The sequence below is a fragment of the Limulus polyphemus genome, unplaced genomic scaffold, assembly GCF_000517525.1.
Source record: "Limulus polyphemus unplaced genomic scaffold, Limulus_polyphemus-2.1.2 Scaffold1135, whole genome shotgun sequence".
In the NCBI taxonomy this organism is placed as follows: Eukaryota; Metazoa; Arthropoda; class Merostomata; order Xiphosura; family Limulidae; genus Limulus; species Limulus polyphemus.
Genome location: NW_013666745.1, coordinates 23,798 through 46,656, shown reverse-complemented (window position 1 = coordinate 46,656; position 22,859 = coordinate 23,798). Strand labels below are relative to the sequence as shown.

The window sequence follows — 22,859 nt, the reverse complement described above, 5'->3', positions numbered from 1 at the left end:
CTCCACAAACCTTTTTTTTTTTTCTTTTTGCATTGAAATCTTATACTTCAGAACAACCTTTTTGCTCAGTACATTGTTGCCCGATGAAGGCTTCAGTAAGAGGGTCAAAAGCTCACAAATAAAAGTATTTTAACTTAGAAAACAGTTCATGTATAATTCTACATATTGATTCATTTTGACATTTTACTTTTTGATAAGGCTTTAAACAAGGTTTTAGAATATTTTATTGCTTAGTTCTGAACATATGTATTCAGCTTTCAAAAAGTAGACCACACTTCTAACATCTTTTTTGAACCTTATTTTTCTAAAATAAATATTTCTTAAGATTTTAATGATATATATATGATTCCCAACAGAATATTTCAATGTAGTTCTAGAGCAGGACAAAAAAAGGAAGAATATTAATAGTTTGTTTCTGATTTCATTGGCATAGCTATAGAATAGCAAAAAAAGATAGTACACTGAGTAGTTTTTTTTCTTATTATTATTTTTGCTCTATCACCTGTGTTTAGCTTGCACATTCTGCTTGACTATTTTGTCCACCTAGTTTTCTCTTTATTTTCTGGACTTTCTAACTATAATTGGTCTCTTATTTCTTCGTTTATCTTAGGAGTTTTTCAAATTGATTAGCTAGGAAAAAGAGCCATTACATTATGTCCAACTGTGCTTGATGTAAACTCTCAAAATGTGCACAACGCTCGTTGAGTTTTGATTTTTTTTTGTAATAATATGTTAGTCTGATCCTACTCGATGGTTTATAAAAAATACCATAATAAATATTGAAATAGTGTATTTAAATGTATTATAATATGGTGTATTATAATAAATATTGCTTTTTTTAATGATGTTATTCATTTTTCCAAAATGTAAATTGTGCATATTCACAAAATAGAAGGTAAAATAAAATAAGAGGAAACTTATTTCAAGAAATATCCCTTTTTGATGCTACCTGGTGGTTTCTTATCAATATTTTTTTGTATCCAAATATAAAACTTCAAAAATAAGATGCACATCAGGGAACAGTTAAAATATTCTTATATCCTAATTATGTGCATTTTTCGCAAACATTTATTAAAGTATTGAAAGCTAATAACATAAAAAAAGCAATGAAACTTTAGCACTTTTAAAAGATATATCTGTCTTCATCTGGGGAAAAGGCAGAATAATGCATTGTTGTGTAAATTGTAAACGTAACAAGTTGAAAACCAAGAAGTAAATGTTACCAGTTTGATGTCAGCCAAAGTCTTATGTTAGAACTGTAGGAGTAAATAATTTTATACTGTATTCATCATGCAGCACAAAGATTAGTTTGAAAGTTCCAGATAAGCTTAAAAAGTAAAATAAGTATATGATATTGGTAAGTTCTGATCTTGTTTTCAACCTTCAAATTTATCTTGGTGCTCCATGACATGTAATAGTTCATAAGTGGCCAATCAGACATAATTTCTAATTTTCAACTTATATCTGCACTTCAGTTTCCATTGTATCATTATGCCTTTGTCCCTGATGAAGACAGATCCAACTGTTGAAGGTGATAGGGCTTTTTCTTAATTTGATTTACCAACGATTTTAATCCTAAATGTTTTTGAATTATCATGAATAAGTTTTATTTATCTGTTTGACGAGAGTTGTTAAAAGATTAATTCAATCATAAACTGGCTTGTGGTTCATGTGGTACCATGTTTAACGTTGTAGTGATATTTTGATTGTGGTCTTCATTTGTTACATCCACATGTGAAATTTGTAGTTTTTTTCCTACATTCGAGAAATTTATGGTATGTCTATTGTTCTTAGTGGTATTTTGATTTCTATTTTAATTTATTGCACCATCTAGTAAATGTTTTTACTTTTTACTGCAGCTATAAAAACTTGAAATTATAATATAAGGGTATATCTTTTTCACTATTGATTTCACATTCCATGATAAAGTTGAATTTTAAAACAGAGTTGGTATAAAAATATTTGCAAGTGAAAACACATTTAAATAAAATAAGTTCCATTGTACTTAGCGTACATAGCGACTGAACATAGATAAAAGTATTACTTTATTCCCTGACTACACATTTGTAACTTCTAGTGTCTTTGTGCATTCCAAAAAATTGATATAATTCTCAAATTTAAGATTGATTTGCCAAATGATTCTTAATTTATCATGAGTAATCAAAAATTGACTGAATGACCATTATTTGCACCAAAGTACAGTCTTCATTTTTAAATTACTTTCTAATAAAATTAAAACATCAAACATTACTTTAAAATCATGAAATCTAAAGACTACGTCACAAGTATATTTTTATCTAAAGAGTTTAAAGATACCATATCGTGAATAGTGTCTTTACTCTCTCATTTTTTTTTATCCATAGAGCACAGAAAAGATTCTTGCATTGCAAGAAAGATTAGAATTATTAGAACAGAAGCTCGGCCAATTCTCTAAGAAAACTGATGGTACAAAAGATATGGAGCGAGTGGAGGCTGTATCTCAGGTTGACTGATGTTTGAAAACTTGTTTATAGGCTTTAGGTTTTGGTAACTTATTATAACTCTTGTAAACAAAAAGTATTGTTTATGTTTAAGTCTAGTATTTTGACAATTGCTGTTCTCTGGATAAGTTGTACATTGACTGTTACTTGTTTTGGCAGGTTATAGTAATGTTTTATTGTTCAGAAAAGTTTTAGCTAAGAAGGACTATTTTATGTGTTAGTAGTGAGCAGGATTTGATTCTTGGTCTTCTTGATGGAAATCTAGTGTGTTATCCACTCAACCGGCATTTTCCAACTCTTTTTGTGAGTGAATAATGCACCAAACATACATCGAGAAGACCTAGGATCAATTTTCAGCCACAATTTTTGACTAATTTATGAAATTTCATATATTTTTTTTAATTAAACAAATCTTTAGGAAACTGGATTCGTTATTAGCTGACACAAAAATTTAAATATTTTAAACTAATTTCTTCACCTTGTTAAACATTCCAGGATTATTCTGATATAGACAAAAAATAACATATAGTACAACATTCACGCGATTTTGGCATGCTTTTAACAGCTCACAGTTGTATATAGTACAATATTAACAAACTTTTGGCATGCCTTTAACAGCTCACAGTTATATCTAATACAATATTAACATACATTTGGCATGCTTTTAACAGCTCATGGTTGTATATAATACAATATTCACATGCTTTTGGCATATTTTTAACAGCTCACAGTTGTATATAGTACAATATTAACACGATTTTGACATGCTTTTAACAGCTCATGGTTATATATAGTACAACATTAACACGATTTTGGCATGCTTTTAACAGCTCATGGTTGTATATAGTACAACATTAACACAATTTTGGCATGCTTTTAACAGGTCATGGTTGTATATAGTACAACATTAACACAATTTTGGCATGCTTTTAACAGCTCACGGTTGTATATAGTACAACATTAACACAATTTTGGCATGCTTTTAACAGCTCATAGTTGTATATAGTATAACATTAACAGGCATGTACGTAGTATAACATTAAGATGATTTGGCATGCTTTTAACAGCTCACAGTTGTGTGTACAACATTAACAATATCCATATATTTTTTAATGTTTTTTTTTTGTTTTTGTAATAATTATTATAGCCTGTCTATCTCTCATTACTAATAGTTAATTCCCCTTTGCTTTAGCAGACACAAGAGAGGCATGTGAGTATAGAAGATCAAATACAAAAACTGGAACAAGAGCTTGAAGAAAAAAATGCGGAACTTAACAAAGTAAGTTGTATTGTGTAATATAGATTTGTATAGAAACTTATATTTATTAGAAAGTAATTTAAACTCTTTTCAAACTAAAATGTGAAATAGTAGTTTTAAAGAAATATCAATAAAACTTTAATAAGAAGGAAAAGAAATAAATTGAATATCTAATTTAATCAATGATAATGTTTTTTCTTCTTTTATACTAATGATGTAAATCTGATGAATTTTAATTTCCATAACTTTTGTAAGGTTTTAGTTTTGCTGTTTTCGTTATTAAGTTCATACTGAGTAGAAAATACTGTGTAGTTATCGTTTCAAGCTAATTATATGTTAGGCCTAACTTTATATATGATAGGGTTATACATATTGTTCATGATCTGCTTACCCTTCATTGGCCAGCAATATGGCCTGCAACTACACAGATTGAAATTCAGTGGTAATTTATAAGTGTAGGTATAGGTAAACCTCTTCTGATGCAAAGTTAATCTATTTTGAAATTATGAAAAGCTTGAAATTCTAGTGTTTCAAAGAAAGCGATATCTGTAGTGTTGAACCCTTGATAAAGCAAAGGAAGACATGATTCTTTTCGGGAAGAAAACAGTCTATTCCACAACTAGCTACCAGTTACCAATTGGAAGTAGTAAAAAACGTTATACAGCTTGTCACCAGGAGTAATCTTAGAACACAGTGGTCCATTAAAACTAAAGCAAGAACTTCCCTTGGAAATGTAAGCAAGATAATTTATGTGGATTTAGGTCTGCAAATGTTACACAGGAGACTTGTTCACAAGATTCTCATTGAGCACACAGCCAAACAGAAGACCAGCTATTGGAAACTCTGTGAGTCACAAAAGTTATTCCAAGGGATTTGTAATAATTCCAGGTTTCAACTGTAATGGTAAGGTAAACATTTAGAAAATGAAGAAAATATGCCAGGATGATCCCTCCTGCTATTATTTTAACTTGCTAACACCATTTCATTAGTAAATCTCATCTTTATGGATTGGAAGGCAATACAAAGCATCCAGCCACATGTCCAAGTCAACATGTCAGTTTCTCCACATGTTGTAACTGTAAATGGGAATTCATGCTATACCATTAGCAGACATCTCCTATGACCTTTGTGCCTTTAACTTGACCTCCCCTTTCCTCTCAGAGTAGTCATATGCAAGGGGGTTGATAGACTAGAAAAAATTTAGATGAAATTACACTACAGAACATCAGACAATAACCAAAACCATCGTAGAGAACCCCCTCAATGGTGGAAGAATGTGGTGTAGCACCTAGCCATTCATCCTTGTCTGATTACCATAGGTTGTGAATACTCCTCTTTGTTTATAGGTCTGGTATCGGGGTTATATGTTATCATTTATACAACTTTATTTTGCCCAGAAGTAATTTACATATAATTTTTTTTTTTATTTACATGATACTTATTTTTACTTTGATCTATATAGCTACTCAGTTTGTTTTCTTGTTTCTGGTGTTAATTATTAGAAATTTCTGAAATTTCTCATTTTTGTATTACAGTCTTTAAGCGATCTTCTCAGCCTATGTGCGAGAGGTTGAAATGTAATTAAAGCAACTCATTTTATTGGTTAAAAGGGTTTACTTTACAAAATGTCATATTTGGAGAAAAAATTGTGAGACTGCACTATTTCAAATTATATTCCATCTGTTATTCTTTTTACTTCAAATTAAGGACATTTTTGTTTGTTTCTTTTGTCTAATGCCAGTGTATTCAAATATTCATGTACAAATTTATTTGTAGAATGCCTTAAAACCAAAATTTTGTGAAAATTATTGGACGTGTGAATATTAAAATTAAATAATAATAAGCCACAAGAATATTTTTAAAACATACACAGAAATTTTAATTACTTTTTATTTTGTCATTGAATATGTTCTTTTTCAACTAAAATTTAGCCCCCCAGTGGCATAGCTGTATTTCTGCAGACTTACAGTGCTAGAAACCAGGTTTCACTCATTGGGTTGGGTAGAGCACAGATAGCCCTTTGTGTAGCTTTGTGCTTAACTAAAAACAAACAAAAAAAATCAACTACAATTTGTTTTAGGAATTGCTGACATTGATAATATCAGACATTTTAAACATAGATTTGTGTTTTGCTCACAGTTTGTTTGGTTTCAATGATACTGTTAAATTCTAGTATCGACAGAGAGAAAAAATGAATGAAGATCATAACCAGCGGCTTTCAGCAACAGTTGACAAGCTGTTGGCAGAATCCAATGAAAGGCTTCAGCTTCACCTTAAGGAACGAATGCATGCATTGGAGGAGAAAAACAACTTGTCCCAGCAGCTTGGCCATACACAGAAAGTTCTGGAAGAAACCAGGGGTGAAAAGGTACGTTGTATAGAAAATCTTGAAGTGTCTAAAAATATAGAGAGGAAAATGTTATTTGTAACATATTTTCTTTCATATATATTGTTAGATGTGTGGTATATTCAGGTAAAATTGAGTTAACCTAAGAGCAATGGGATATGTTGCTTAATAACAGGAGATTTAACAAGATATAGTATTACAAAGTGATTATGAGTATTCTGACTGACTGAGTTTATGAAAGAAAGAGACTGGACACAATGAGAACAATCTTTATTTATGCTCAAAACCAATCAAAACAATGTGCACAGGATGACTTTACTATAAAGTTAATTCTCAGTGCTTTATAAAAACTTATGAAGATGTTTACTAAGAATTAGTTAATGTTACACTTTAGGAAAGTATTACTATTTACAGAGAAAGGCCTTAAACTTCACTTACCAAACTGAGGACTTGAGTTTGAGAGAGCTAACTAATAAACCGTAGTACTGTATTCCAAAATATACGTAACACTATATACCATTTTAGTCTGCTGTTGGTCAATCCTGTTGAAACATAATGAAGGTTGTAACTTTGAGATATCATCAGACCTAACACTGCTGTCTACATTCTTTCACTACATACAGCTTTACAGCAATATCACCCATGATCAAGATCGAATGACAAAGGAACGAAAGTGACAAGAACAAAATCAACTTACAGGCTTTCTAAACCATGTATTATGTGAAGTTTGCACATATTACAGAACAAAAAATATAGTCAGGCTAAATACTATAATATTACAAGAAGATAGAAGAGCATGGTATATTAATTTACCATAGATGCTTGAATATGTTTTAAAACAGCTTCTCAATAATGCTAATTATAATTGTCAGAATGGGCAAACATTTTTAATGGGATTGTGTCTTACAGCATCTTCTATTGAAATGTAACGGTGCATTTGTAGCGGATGTATTTACATGATACAAAGGGTTGAGTATCTAATATTAAAATAAGCAAACCAGCAAGTTACATTACAACCACAGTCTATACATAGTCCTGTAGAGCAGCATCTATTAAAACTACATTTTGACATTGTTTGCCATTTTATAGTTAGTTTGGTGGCACTGAACATCTATCACTTTTGGGAATGGTACATAGCAGCCATTTCCAACATAAAGTATTCATACACTCAGATCAGAAAGACGTGTTCAGATTGGGAATTTAGAATTCCAAGACGGAGTCATCCTTTTTACTTTGTGGCATTGGAAAACAAAGGAATATGGATCAACTTGGGGACACGACCACCCAGAAAGAGACCTGATACAAGTCGTACCCAAGTCACAGTAAGCAAAGTGCATATCTTGTAATAGGTGAGAATCCACAAACAGAAAAGTCAGAGGTAAAAACTGTCTACTTGCTCCAGGCAGTAGAACACAACAAAATCAAAAAAGGATCTCCATTTAGAAAAGCAACACAAATCACTTATACACAAGTTGCTTCCATTAAATATCAGTTCAACCATCACATATCTGAAACAGTTGGAGAATGAAATGTGCATTCCTGTTATTACATTCAAAGACTTGCTGATTAGGTCAACAGATGTAACATTTATAGATTTATGTGAGATTGGACTGTTGAAACAGTTGTTTGGAAACTGTGGTACTTATACATTAGATGACTTATGGAAGGCCTGCACTAATAAGTGGTGTGCTTTTAACGTGACATCCTTATGATGTAGCTTTTTGTAATGAAAATTACACTGCAGAGCTATAGTCAAGATACACAGTCATTGGATAGAGTATGACCAAACGTAGCAGTGGATTGTAATGATTTGATGAGGCTTCAGAACCATTTTAATAAAACATACTCAACTCTGCAATATGTATTTAATGCTCTATGAAGAAGGATATGTAAGATATTGCATGTAGTTTTACATATTTATTTTGTTTCATCTGGATACTCTTCAATATTTAAAATATTTCATGAATAACAAATTAGGCATTTGTTTTGTATATATTTACACTTTTCAACAGGCTCTCTTGCTAATGAACAATGAAGCTATAATAATTTTTGTTTGTTGATATCTTGCAATTGGTTATATTGTATATTGCTAAATATATTGAGCATTTAATGTACATAACTATTATTTTATGAGAATCCTTCAAAACAATCATATATATTTATTATATGAGTAAAAAATTTGTCTTTGGCATTTAAAGGTAAGCTATTCTGAGTGTTATATTGACAGCAATCATTTTCTTCATTTGGCTTCGTTTTTTTTTCGTATATATGATGTTATTGTACAATTCTACTGCAGTTAGTTACCTTTTGTGTCATATTTTAAATGTATAAAAAATATATACCTAATTTTTAGGATAAAATTTTGCAAGAGTTGGGAAAACTGAGAGCTGAAATGGATGGACTTCGACAGGACTTTAGTAATTACAGAACTGAAAGCTTAGGAAGGTCAGTAGTCTTGTTATTCAGTAAAATATAGGTTGTACTGGGATAAAGAAAGAGATTGAGCTGAAACTGTTTTTTCTTTCTTGGTCTGACTTTAACTCTGTAAATGCTAAACTGATATCAGAAATCCTCTTAGCCAGTAGATGGTCAAAAAGTAAGAGAAGAATTCAGAGTGTATCCATAAAACTGAATATAACATAAAACAGTGTTAAAACACAACTTTGGCTATCATTTCTGAGCTTTAAAACATGTCTTGGAGTATACTATCCCAGCTTTAAAACACAGAATAGAATATGCTGATGAAAGTTATGTGAATGAACAGTAACTGTCTGTTGTAGAAACACAAGTGTAGAGGACGACTTTTCGAAAGTCTTCCGCCTTTCATCTTCAGGTCAGAAGACATTCGAAACATCGTCCTTTACACTTGTGTTTCTACAACAGGCAGTTACTGTCCATTCAACTAAAGTTCATCATGAATACTCAGCCTAAATGATCTATCAAAGAATCAAATGTGCTGTCCCAGCTTTAAAACACAGCATGGAGTATGATGTCTGAGTTTGAAACATGACCTGTGTATGCTGCCCCAATAAATTTAGAAGTATAATTATTATGATTACAATTCCTTTACAGGAAAATATGTATACATATAGTCTACTGTTCCTCTGAATTTTTAATGTAATATAATGTCAAATAAAATGTGAAAATCAGATTAGGTATTATCAGTCCTAACTGTACTATTTCTTTTGGTGACAAGGCACACTAAATACTACATTTAATTGGGTGCTAATATAAATTTATGTTTGGTTATTATGAATAAAGTAACTAAAATCTATTTTTGGCAAATATTTATTACATAAATATTAGCTGTTCAGAATATTTAATCATATTTTTATAAATGTGTAATGCATATTTTGATGTTTTATTTTCATGTTTCTAATATAATGCAGGAGAAAGTATCATGCCTTTTATGTGCCAATCTGTATACGAACCACTTATATGTCCCATCATGTTAAATAAGAACAGATTTTATGTGAAATGTTTAGTTGGCTGTTGCTGTATTCTTGCACTCTTATGTATAATATCTTTGCATTGTGTAGCTGTTGCCCTTCTTTTCTTTGCAGTACATTTTTATATTCTTTTCTTTGTATTTCTATCATCAAAAAAATTTCATTTCAAACTTTGCTGAAATGCTCATGCACACATAAAATCTAGAATCTGTTAAGGTTATGTATTACAGAAGTTCAGGGGTACTTTGATAAGTTTAGTACAACACATTTTTACAAAATATTAATTTTTAGTTAAAAAAGTTAATGTCAGTCCTTGATGTTTATTTGTAGAAATGCCTTATGCTAAGATTGTAAATGATTAACATAAAAAATAAAGCTTAAAATTTGGATTGTTAAAGTGGATTATCTAAAGTTGTAGTGAATTTTGAATTAAAGTATGATATTTATGTGCAGGTACTAGTGATATTTTTTATTTTCACTGATAATGCCATATGCTGCTAATCTCTGAACTATTTTAGGTGGTTGTGGTTTTTACTTTAGTAAGTTTATTGAATCTGTCACTTTTGCTTTAGTTTTCTTTGGGAGGGGGGGTTTATGGCTTCGGTGCATGTTTCACTCCTGCTGTCTGCCTGCTTTGAATGAATTAGAGCAGCTTCTAGCCAGGCTTATTCCCACCCCTTTCTTCTCTCTTCCCCTGGCAGCAGAGCACCCCTTTCTGGGGCTAATATATACAGTAGTCTACTGACCTTCACTTCTCCTACTACCTCTGTTAATCGCAGGACACACAGAGGCCGACAGCAGTCCGTGGAGGAAGATCTGTCGAAAGTAAGTTCTCCTTCCCAAAAATGTATGTTTTGAAAAAAAGTTTTATTAATGCTAGTAGATGTGTTTTATATGTTATAAGTAGATATAAAATAAATATTGAATACTTGTAAATTTGTACATTCAGAAATTGGATTAGAATATACTGTTTTTAAGTTCATTTTCTGAACATACAAACATATAAGAGAGAAGATGGTTAATTTAACCAACCTTTGAACTGTCAAACTAAATATACTATAAACTTTAATTTACAATGTGTATCATCGCAAAATCTGGCAAGCTTTTAGTAGATATTACAAGTCTGTTTTACACACACAAAAAACAAACAAAAAAAACAGATTTTTTATTAATAAAGTCCCAGTAAGTATTCGTCTAGGAACTTTTGAAGCCTTTCCAAGTCATTCTGACTGAAAACTGATTTCATGATAAGAATAAAAATATTTATTTTCCTCTTAAAGTTTTCTTATTTCATTTGCATAATCTCTCAAACCTCCTCAATGAATATCAAAACCATTTTGTTTATTTTTTGTAAAACTTTATATTTTATCTTTTATTTTCTCGATCCTAACACTAACCTCAGATAAATGATCAAGGTACAGTGAAGTGAAAAGTTAAGATAAATACTATGAAGTAAAATTATTAATACCATTTTTTTTAATCTGCACTGACTGCAGTATTAATTAGAAAGTTCCAGTTCAGGTATCTTTTGATTTTATGCTTTTGTTGCTGTATTGGGACAGTAATCCTGCATCAAAAGCAGTAAATCACAGCAGTAGCCCATTACTGTTTCCCATAGAGCTAATATTAACAATACATGATCTAATGTCATATTTCACACCTTCGTTTAAGCTAGTGTAACTAGATATTTTTTGCTATTGAAATTTAGAGCTAATGTTAACAACACATGATCTAATGTCATATTTCACACCTTCGTTTAAGCTAGTGTAACTCTAGATATTTTGTGTTACTGAAATTTAGAGCTAATGTTAACAACACATGATCTAATGTCATATTTCACACCTTCATTTAAGCTAGTGTAACTCTAGATATTTTGTGTTACTGAAATTTAGAGCTAATGTTAACAACACATGATCTAATGTCATATTTCACACCTTCATTTAAGCTAGTGTAACTCTAGATATTTTTTGCTATTGAAATTTAGAGCTAATGTTAACAACACATGATCTAATGTCATATTTCACACCTTCGTTTAAGCTGGTGTAACTTTAGATATTTTGTGTTACTGAAATTTTTTAGACTAAGCTTAGAAGTTTATTGTTTTCACACTTCAATTAATTTTATTAAAAAATATAAACAATAAATAGAAAATATACGTAAGAAACAATGCCATCTAGAACTAACTGCATGCTCAATCTGTTTGCATTTGAGTAAAAATATTCAGTGATCTCTCTCCTAAATGTCATTGAATCTCACAAATTTGGATTTTAAAAAATTATGTAGCTTTCAAATGTGCATTTTAGAACATGAATAATATATTGGGCACTGTAACTGAATGTCCCAGAACTACTGTAATTATCTGTTTTTTTTATTAGTAAGGTATGAATAGGTTAAAAATAAAAATCTATTACTGTTTAGAACACTATAACTAATCAACAAAACCAAAGAACTCTCACTGACTAAAAGATAATGTATGGAAAACTGGAAGCAGAATTGTAAGAATTATATAGAGATGATTTTGCTCTTTCTATTGGTTGTAAAATGTGCCCATCAGTCAGGTAAAATTGATTAGCAAATAATCTCAAAGGTTTTCTTTGGGGGGGGGGGATCTACTGTGGTGGGTTTGACAAATTTACTGATATTTTGGTAAATAAAGAGGTTCAAAGTTTGGATTCTTGGTCACAGTTGTCTATGATGTATATGTCTAATTGGTTATAAACTTCAGCAACCTATTTTGGAAGTTGGAAATTCTGAAGTAGAGAAATCAAAGCTAAGACACATCATATGACACAGAAAACAAAGTATTAAATTTCATTTTGATTTTGATTTTTACTTTGGAAGTCAAAACATAGATAATATGAAAACTGCAATTATATACTATGTTTTTATGCCAGGGTTATTGACATACATTTAATTAAATTTTGAATGTAACACTGTAAAAGGTCATGGCATCCACACCTTGACCCAGTTGTACAGAAAGAGTTCCTAGAATATAGATGACAGTACTTAAGTGTCTGAATAATATTTTAATATGATATAAGTTTGGGGCAAAATTCCTTTCCTTTGTTCATATAACTTGTGCACAGAATGCTCATACTATTTAACTTAAGTTTTATAGACTTATAGTTTAGTTGATACATTTTTCTAGGTTCAAACTCTTAATGAACAGGAATGGGAAAAGATGGAACAAGCCAATGTCATAGCTAATGTTCAACAAGCTTTTGATGTTAGTGACACAGAATCAGGCCAAGCAGATGAAACAGAAGGTATTTTAAATGCTATGGACATGTTGTCTCCTTCTGGTCAAACAGATGCCCAGACTCTTGCTCTGATGCTTCAGGAACAGCTAGATGCTATCAATAATGAAATCAGGTTAGTTTGAATTGCTGTTCACACAATTTAATTATTATTCTTTTTAATTTATTGTTGAATACCAATGGTATTTTACACATATAAGTGATTCCATGTGAAATCCAAAAACTTGAATAATGAATTTATATACACGAGTGAATTGTCATGACCTATGGTTTGTATATTCCATCATCATTTTCTTCTTCATTTCATTGATGTGTAATTAAATTTCATCAGGACATTTGAACTGTTTAATTATGTAACAGAGTGGATAAAGTGTATTCATATAGTTAGTTTTGAAATGAGGTTCTCCAAACTACAACTTAGTAACTTGTTAATTTTATTCTGCCTCCCTGATATAATGTTTTCAGTGTGGTTGATGTATACCTATATATATATATATATATATATATATATTATTAAATTGAGTCAGAAGCTGGTTTACAGATACTTTTATTGATTTTTACTGTGGAATGATGAAGTTTGTTTGTTTTTCACACTAGGGTACCCAACTGATGATTTAGGACAGAATTTTCACAGAGGCTTTTTATTATCAATTGTAATTATTATTGTATAATTACAACAGCTCTTCTGGCATTACTTGTAAGATTATAGCTGCATTTAGTGTTACTAGTTAATGAAATCTAACAAATAGAGAAAAAATTAAAGTACCCTAGGGTAAGTGTAGTATATAGTTTTTCCTTCAGAAGATTAAAACTCTTTCTGTCACACTGGTTTCACACAAAGGCTCTGAAAGTTGTATATGTCAATGTATGGATTTTCAACATTTGTTACAAATCATATTAAAGACCTGACATCTGTAACTGAAGTAGGTTTTGGACAACTGTTGATTACAAACATTTTCAGGAATTCAACTGAAATAGTCTCAGTAGACACAACAAAACCTAAGGTTTAATTGGTTTTAAAAAGAAAATGCTTTTTTAACTTAAAATCTGAGTTTTATAAAACACAGATATACCTCACAGAAACACTGTAAATGTTTCTTAAGTGTAGGGTAAAGTGTTTAATTTCTGACTACAGTGGTATTTTTTACCTGTCTGTTTTACTAAAGTGTTTGAGTTTTCATGCTTTTGTTTAACTTAGCTTCAAAATAGTTGTTAGTAAGTTGTTTTTGTATGTTTTTTTTCATATTCATTTTATTTGTGATATTTTCACATGAAAAAAATTGATAAATCAATTTTTTTTTTGTTATTCAACACTTTATAATCTCTGTTATTTTCAAGATACTTTTCTTCCAAAAAAAGTCCTGATTGTTCAGATTACTCTGGATGTATAAATATATTCTTTGTGAACAAAAATATTTTTGATTTAGATCTGTTATGGTGGATAGATTGTCAAATTTAGTTTTCTAACTCAAAAAAAAGTGCCACTTGATGTACCATTATTAAAACTTAACTTTACTGTCCATTTTATGAATATTTCAAAGTTTGAAATATAATAAGAATTATCCAAGGACGAAATGTTTCATCTACTGATACCATTCATCTAATGTAAGTTTGGTGTATTTATCAGAATTTTAACTACTCTTGTTTCAGACTTATTCAGGAAGAAAAACAAAACACAGAACAAAGAGCTGAGGAACTGGAGTCTCGATTTGGTAGTCTGGAAACTGTGGGTCTTATGGCACATGGTCGTGCTTTAGAGCGACCATCTTCTCCTCACAGTGGTCGATCAACTCCCAAATCCCATCAAAGTCCTCAAAAAGATTACTTACAGAAGTACCATACAGTAAGTACATGTAATATGTTGGACTTAATGTAGTCACCCAGACACTTTTCTTTAGCAATTGTCTATGTGTAGAGTTGATAGATTAAAGTGTTTTTTTTTTTACTTTGTAGGTATTTTCTGTTGAATATGTAGTGGGAAAAAAACATTGTTTTATGGGATGTGTTGTGTAATGATAACACTCTACATGGTATATAGTAATCGAAAGCTATTCTGGCTATGATATAAACACTGTTTACTGTGTTATTGCCAACAGATTAGCTTTGATATCGACATATTGTTCATTAAAAAATGGTTAAAATCTAACATCAAGGAAAGTTTGGGGTTGAAAAGACCTATCGGCCAATGGTGTTCAGAAAAAGACTATTTTCGTAATAATGTAATGACAAGTTTGAAATAATATATATCCTGCAATTATTTAAGTTAGGAATTTGGTTGTTTTATAACGTATATGTAATTAAAATTGCCATAAAATAAATAGTTTTCCAACTACTGCTGCCATAAGCTAGAAGTCCCATATTACCTCATATGTTTTAATCCTAGAAAGTAAATTCTAACTTTTATTGTTAGCAATCAGAGATGACTAAAATGTCATAAAACTAATATTAATTTTAAAAATATGCTATTTGTTCATATGATTACCAGAGTTTACCCTCGACATATTAGTTGAGGGTTCCATTGAATGAATACAAAGTCAGTATAAACAAAGTGATTGCATGATAATAAAAAAAAAATCTTCGATGATGGAGCCTTGTATGAGCCTTCTCAACATGTAAGTAATGATATGAATGTCTCAACACATAAAACTTAAGTTAAAAAGAAAATTTCTATTACCAGATTTTAGTATTGTTTTGACACAGCTTGCTTTTCCACTTTCTGACCATATTTATGTTTATAAGCATTCTGAATCTTTTCTTCTGATGCATAAGATTTCTTTACATATACAAATGAAAATATTGATACTTTTTTCCTTTTGAATTATCTACCACTCTGTTGTGCAAAACCAAATTTTGTAAGTTAAGATTGTTTAAATAAACAAGCGTAAAAAACATAAAACTACTATTTTCCTGTATTTGTTCAAGTTTTGAGATGCATATATAGATCTTGCTCTTTCAAATTAATTGTTCTGCTAGTTTGATTTTAGTTGGTGTTCGTTTTAACCTTCTAGGTTTTTCCTCTCTTTTCTAAGTTTAAGCCTGACTCTCATGGCAAAAACCATAATGGAGGACACTAAAAATTTCACGGTGTGAAGCTTCTAGCTTAAGGTAATTAGAAAAATGTTTACTCTATATAATAAGAGCTTAGTACTAAAAATATTATTAGACAGCATTAACAGTCTATAGGAGGAGGAGTAAGAAATAAACATTTTCTTGCAATAATGAAGATTAGTGTTGATCTTTAAAACCTTTTATTGCAGCCGTCAAAAACTGGGGGCTGTTATTACACTGAAAGAGCAATGGATGTGTATTTCCAAAATGGTTGATTAACAACACAAAATTATGTATTATCTCTATTAGTTAGTCAAAATGGTATACACAGAAAATGTTTGTGAATTTCTGTAAATCTGAGAAAGTATCCTGTGCGTATTTTTGTGAATGACTTTTTTTTTTATTATTTAAGAGGAATTGTTCTTATTTACTTTTCCCTTCTATAGACTGGTAAAGCTGTCTAATAATATTTTTACTACTCCTTCTAGAGACTGGTAAAGTTGTCTAATAATATTTTTAATACTCCTTCTAGAGACCAGTAATGCTGTCTTATAATATTTTTCTACTTCTATAGACTGGTAAAGCTGTGTAATAATATTTTTACTACTTCTATAGACTGGTAAAGCTGTCTAATAATAATTTTACTACTCCTTCTATAGACTGGTAATGCTGTCTAATAATGTTTTTACTACTTCTATAGACTGGTAAAGCTGTCTTATAATATTTTTACTACTCCTTCTAGAGACTGATAAAGCCAGTCTATAGAAGTAGAAAAATATTATAAGACAACATTACTAGTCTCTAGAAGGAGTACTAAAAATATTATTAGACAGCTTTATCAGTCTATAGAAGGAGTATTAAAAATATTATAAGACAGCATTACTAGTCTCTAGAAGGAGTATTAAAAATATTATAAAACAGCTTTACCAGTCTATAGAAGTAGTAAAAATATTATTAAACAGCCTTATCAGTCTATAGAAGTAGTAAAAATATTATTAAACAGTAAAGCTGTCTAATAATATTTTTACTACTTCTTCTACAGACTGGTAAAGCTGTTTAATAATATTTTTACTACTTCTTCTACAGACTGGGGTAATGCTGTTTAATAATAAAGCACATATCTCAATTTTTGCAAGTTGAGCTAACTTGACATTTTTTTTTGACTTTGTTTACAAAAAGGTAAAACTTGTAACAATAAAAACATTTTTTGTGGAGTTTATTTTTGTGATTTCTCATAGAGACAGTATAGTAATAAATGAATGGAATTTCCTGAGAACAAAGCTGGTCAGACTTTTGTATTTCTATATTTTCAGGACCAAAACAGATGCTAGATAACGTATTTTTATGAACTTAATTTGATTAGCATTTATTTTAATACATTTGAAAATCTTGTGTAAAAAGTACTGGTGTTATTTGTCAAGTTGTTAAATTGGGTTGTATTTTAATAGATAAAAATACCAAATGTAAGCCAACTTTATATAGGAGCAGGGGCATCACAACCCAAAAAAAAAAGCTGGAAGGGGACAACTCGTGCACTGACATAGTCTTCCACAATTTAACTGGGGAGGGGGTGGTGGTAATCATGCATTAGTGTATCCCAAAGTAGGTCTTTGATAATTTAAATGGAAATATTGTTTTCTACCAAATGAAAAATAAAAAATGGTGTAGCTGTTTTCAGAAGCTGTCTCTGTGGATGATTTAATTTTTTTCCCAACTATAATGCTTAAATAGCTTGGTGACATAAATACCAATTATTTGCTCCTCACTTGCTGAATTTGGTTTTGCTTTTAGGATTTAGATGCTTTTTCAGGCACTCTTTACTATCCAAAATAACTCCTTGCCTGCAAGGCTGGAGTTTAATAACCTTGCCCCCCCCCCCCCCATTATGATGCCCCTTATGGCAGTAAAAAAAATCCTATAAGGATCATCTAGCAAGAGGTAAAAGTTTTAAAGCTTTAATAATTGTCTTTATTTATTGTAAGTATATAAAAAATTAAGAGTATTCCTGAACCACTATCATTATCTTGGTAAAAGATATGCATTTCACTGAATATTCCATTTTACCTACACTCCTGGTCATTTTAGAATGAAAAAAAATCTTTATCTAAAACTAATTTTTTATCCATTAGAAAGATCTGATCCTATTGGTATTGTTAGATCTAACATCTATTAAAATTAAAGTGTTTTTTGCCAACTCAGCATAAATATACTCAATAATAATTGTTTCTGTTTCTATATTTTCTTAAGGGAAAAAAACAAACAAACTAAGTCCAACCATTCTAAACTGTAGAGAAACAAAACTACTGAAGACGTACATCTAACAAATAAAATATGCAACAGTGGATTTAAATGTTCCACAAATCTTCCAATAAAACAATTATGGTATTTTAATTTATCTGAGATTTTTAGAGAATAATAACAGTTATTAACTATGATGAATTAGACCTAACTTGTGGAAATTAGTAAATTACATCACTTGCAAAGTTAAACTAAATATTAACATGTTAAGAAATTTGTGGTTAATACCACTAAATACTCTGAAGAAATCTAGATAATGTGGTGTGTTGTAATGTTAATCAGAAACTATTAAACACTTCTGCTTTGAGACAAATGTACTTAAAATTTCAATAAATTTTATTAGTAAATCAAACTGATATCTTTGTCATTGAAAGAACATTTATTTTTTTGTATTTTTATCAGGAATAATATTTGTAGAAATATATAATAGAGTACCAAAATAATGCTCATGTTAATACATAAGAGATGACAAATACACTTGAAATACTAATATATTTTGTCTTTTATTCTTTAATTTGAAGTAACATAAATATATATATATATATATACTATGAAATATTGTGCATCTGATGTGTACTTAAAATAATCCTTGTTTTAGAGACAGTTTTTACAGAGTGTACTGTACAAGATTAAATTTTTTATTGACTGTACCTTAGCTTAGAGATAAAAATGTTATCCACTTTAAAACATTTCTATCTATTTGCAGAGGTCGGGCCGGCATGGCCAGGTGGTTAGGGTGTTCGACTTGTAATCTATGGGTTGCTGGTTCGAATCCCCTTTACACCAAGCATGCTCACCCTTTCAGTTGTGTGGCATTATAATGTTACAGTCAATCCCACTATTTGTTGGTAAAAGAATAGCCCAAGAGTTGGCGGTGGGTAGTGATGACTAGCTACCTTCCCTCTAGTCTTACACTGCTAAATTAGGTACAGCTAGCACAGATAGCCCTCGTGTAGCTTTACGCAAAATTCAAAACAAACAAACAATTTACAGAGGTGTTCATGACACAATTGTAAAATTTCATTCACCCAAAAGCTCATCTAATAAAATTTGGTCTTTAAACATTCAGTGCTAAATTACTCTTATTTGTAATAATTTCAACAGTTGGTTATTTTTTTTTGTCAACTTCTGATTCTGACTTCCAACCAAAGTTCCCGTAGTTTTATGAAATTGAACACAATGCTTGAAATGTGGAAGTATACCATACCTCTGTTACTAAAAACTAATTAAATGTCTTTACTTTTCAAATAAATATGTGCATCAGATATTTTCTATAAAAAAATACATATTTTTATTACTTCAATTCATGAAGGTGTTTTAAGTTTGAAAAAATATCAAAAATAATAAGTTATAGGCAGGTTAAACTAAAACTCAATTCAAACAAGCAGAACACATTCATATTAAGCTGGAGTAGTTACATTATGTAAATTATATGTCATACTGGTCTAATTCTTGGCCAGGGTCTCCTTCTCCATACCTCCCAGTGGCTTATTGCTAAGCCTGGGGGTTCCATCCTCCTGGTGAATACACTGCAGATAGCCCATTGTGCAGCTTCTCACCTAATCGAAACAAAAAACCTTTCCCATTGTTTATTCAGGCTGCGTCAAAAATGGCTGGCAAAAGTTAGGTATTCCAAGCCTGCACTGCACACAACTAGAAGAAAAGTGTAAAAAACATTCAGCTCAATTTTGGGTGCTTTGGGAACTTTACTAAAAGTAAAATCAATACTAGTAAATAATAATTTTGAGTTAAAGACTATGTACCATACCTATACTATTTGTTTCCACTTCGAGCACTGGTTTCATATAATATTGATGCATAAAACATCTATTTGATCTATCAAAAAAAAATCTTATAAGGAAAAATAGTAAAATAACATCAGTATTTTATCCAAGTTAACTGAGTGGGAAATGTAATTGTACTCCTACGTGTGGATTGCAGATGTTTACTGTAATACAGTTTTTAAGTGTGTTCTAGTCCAACTAGGTACTTGATACGTATGAACTGTTACTGACGTTAATTCAGTTCATGAAGCTTATTTTAGCACCACAAATGAGCATGTTAAAAATTGGAATGGCAATTGCTTCTTTAAGATTATATGTACTCCATTGGCATGAAAATAAAACTATATGTTAATTGCATAGCTGTTAATGATAACTGTTGTTTATTTTGTAATTTACTGAAGCATAAATGATAGAATAGTAGAAGTTACAGTTGGTGAAAGTCTTTACATTAAAAAACAAACACAAATAAGCTTACAATACAGAAAATAGAATATTGCTAGTCTGGTGGTAAAATTTCTATTTGTAGCTCTTTCGCTACATTTTAAATAAAAATTCTAGAAGTTTTTGTGAGTAGAAAGTAGTGTGTATTGTGCTGAACATGTCCAACGTTCCAGGCCCCAGCCTCCTTGACCCCAGTCCACTTGTACCAGTATGCCTCCACCAGCCAACCCCAGCTTGGTGAATCTCTTCTCACTTCTCAGGTACTTGTCTTGGCCTACATACACATGGCACCATCAAGTACCTTGTTTCCAAATTCCATCTCGGATTGCTTACACTGTTCTTGAAATACTTTTTTTTTCAGCACTGTTTCTAGATTTTTTTTCTCTGAAAATATTTGACTGTTTAAAGTTGAATATGAAAAAATAACAAATTTAGATTGAACTTGAAAAAATTAACATTGTAAATTAAAGATCTCTATGGGTTGGCTTAAAAAGTGAAAAATTACAAATTTTATTTTATTGATTCTAGAATTTGTACAAAATGTTATTTTAAAACGAGTGTACAATAGAATGATTTAGGCCAAACAGAATACCAACAACTTGTCAGTATGCTTACACTTTCCTAACAAAGTTCTTTAAGTCTAAATGTAATTATAGGCACAGGAAAACATGGACTTGCCCTCAAGAAAAATTTGCTAAAGTAACTAAATAAACTTAGTCTTATGATATATTTCTAAAGTGTTACCTTTATTGAACAAACAACAATACTTTATACAAAATATTCTAATTAATACAGATTCTTTGTTGTTTGTTAAGCAGTAAAACAGAAGTAATCTTGTTATTATCCAAGGTATATAGTTAAATATCTATACTCGAACAGATCTGTGGCACAATACCCCATTAGTTGATGATAGTTTTGTGTAAAACTAAAACGTATCAGTATAAATATTTTTAAGTTAATGTTTTTGTTTCTATATAAACTACAGAAAATAGTAAAAATGGAATAAGATTTTAATTTTTTTTTTCAAATTCATAAAAATAACTTGGAAACAAGGTATTTGTTTGTGTTCTTATTTAGTTATAATGTCTTGCTCTTCACACACACTAAATCATTATTTACCCTTCTTCAGCTATTTTTCCTGTAATTTCTAGTAATCAGCATTTGCTCTGTAGATAGTTGCACTGTATTATGTGTGGCTCAGCATGTAAAAAAGCATGAGTTTTATAATGAATGATACATTTTAATATTCTGTGATTCAAGCTTTTTTTTTTGAAAGAATCTCCATTATATGTAATTAGTTGTACCTAAAAATGGAAGAGTTATAAAATGTTATATTCACCTCCCTACACCATTAGACTTGAATTATATCTTGTTATGTACTTTATATATATATATATATATATATATTATTATTATTTATCGAATAGTATTATCATCAAATAAAATATTACCTCCAAATGTTATCTTTTTCTCCTACATTTCTTTGTTTTTAATGGAACAAACTCCACTGTTGCAATAATTCAAGTATAAACAGTGTATCTACTTTTGAATTATAGCAGCTCTAAATTTGAGGTCTGTGTATTTTTTTAAGGTTCTACACAAACATACGCACTAACAAAAGCTTAACCTTAAGTTTTCTTAGTTTTGGGGAAATTATTATTGCTGGTAAATAATTAAATTAAAAAAAGTCGTAACATGGAACCATAGAATACTTGTTTGTGTAACATACTTTGGATACTTACAGCTTCTATAATCTTTATCTCTTTTTTTTCCATAAGTGTATTTCTCTTTCACATGGTTTCATTGAAGTTGATCTTTGTGTGCTGTAGACTCCAGGACATATAGAATCCAAAGATGACAGCCGACTTTTACGACGAGATTCCAGCCCACCTACTCCACGATCCTTGAGGCTTGACCGAGTTGCACAAGCATTAGCACAAAGTAGCGAAGAGCTCAGGAGGTGAAGCATTTAAGTTAACACCTAAAACATTTTAATAATCCATAAGTGTTTTATTACATTTCATTTTGTAATATTACTACCAAACATTCTAAAGTCAATGAGCTCAAGCACTTGTATATACTGTAGGATAAAATTCTGGACAGCTACATTCAGTGTTAGATTCACTAAATTTATTACAGGAAGTTCTATCAGTACCATATTAACTAGAAGTTTAAAAGTTCTGCATGATAATAATTGATTATTCACAAACTAAAAAATGATAGAATTAAGATTAAAAATAAGTACTGGTTTGTTTAAGAACTGTGATTTGGTAAGTAGTTTGTAACCTTTCCCAATATGATAATAATGGGATGAATATAGTCCTTAACACTGGCATGATATTTTAATTTATAGCATGTTTTGATGTTGTACCAGTGGAATAAGTTCATTTCATATTAGTCTGATATAGTACTAAAGGGATGAATACATCTTATCACATTGATTTGGTACCAGTGGAATAAGTTCATTTCATATTAGTCTGATATAGTACTAAAGGGA

General features: G+C 30.3%; 1 protein-coding gene across 1 annotated transcript in view; it reads left to right on the top strand.

The window, feature by feature from the left end:
* LOC106462292 (liprin-alpha-1-like) overlaps nt 1–22,859 on the top strand; it is a gene marked incomplete at its 3' end in the record, with an annotated part of 50,889 nt that overhangs the window by 6,560 nt on the left and 21,470 nt on the right. Inside the window, exons 6-14 of the mRNA XM_022389496.1 lie at nt 2,364–2,483; nt 3,673–3,759; nt 5,912–6,106; nt 8,439–8,530; nt 10,314–10,359; nt 12,683–12,906; nt 14,442–14,634; nt 20,536–20,622; nt 22,192–22,322. Coding sequence (XP_022245204.1) covers nt 2,364–2,483; nt 3,673–3,759; nt 5,912–6,106; nt 8,439–8,530; nt 10,314–10,359; nt 12,683–12,906; nt 14,442–14,634; nt 20,536–20,622; nt 22,192–22,322 — 1,175 coding nt within the window. The remainder of the gene's footprint in view (nt 1–2,363; nt 2,484–3,672; nt 3,760–5,911; nt 6,107–8,438; nt 8,531–10,313; nt 10,360–12,682; nt 12,907–14,441; nt 14,635–20,535; nt 20,623–22,191; nt 22,323–22,859) is intronic.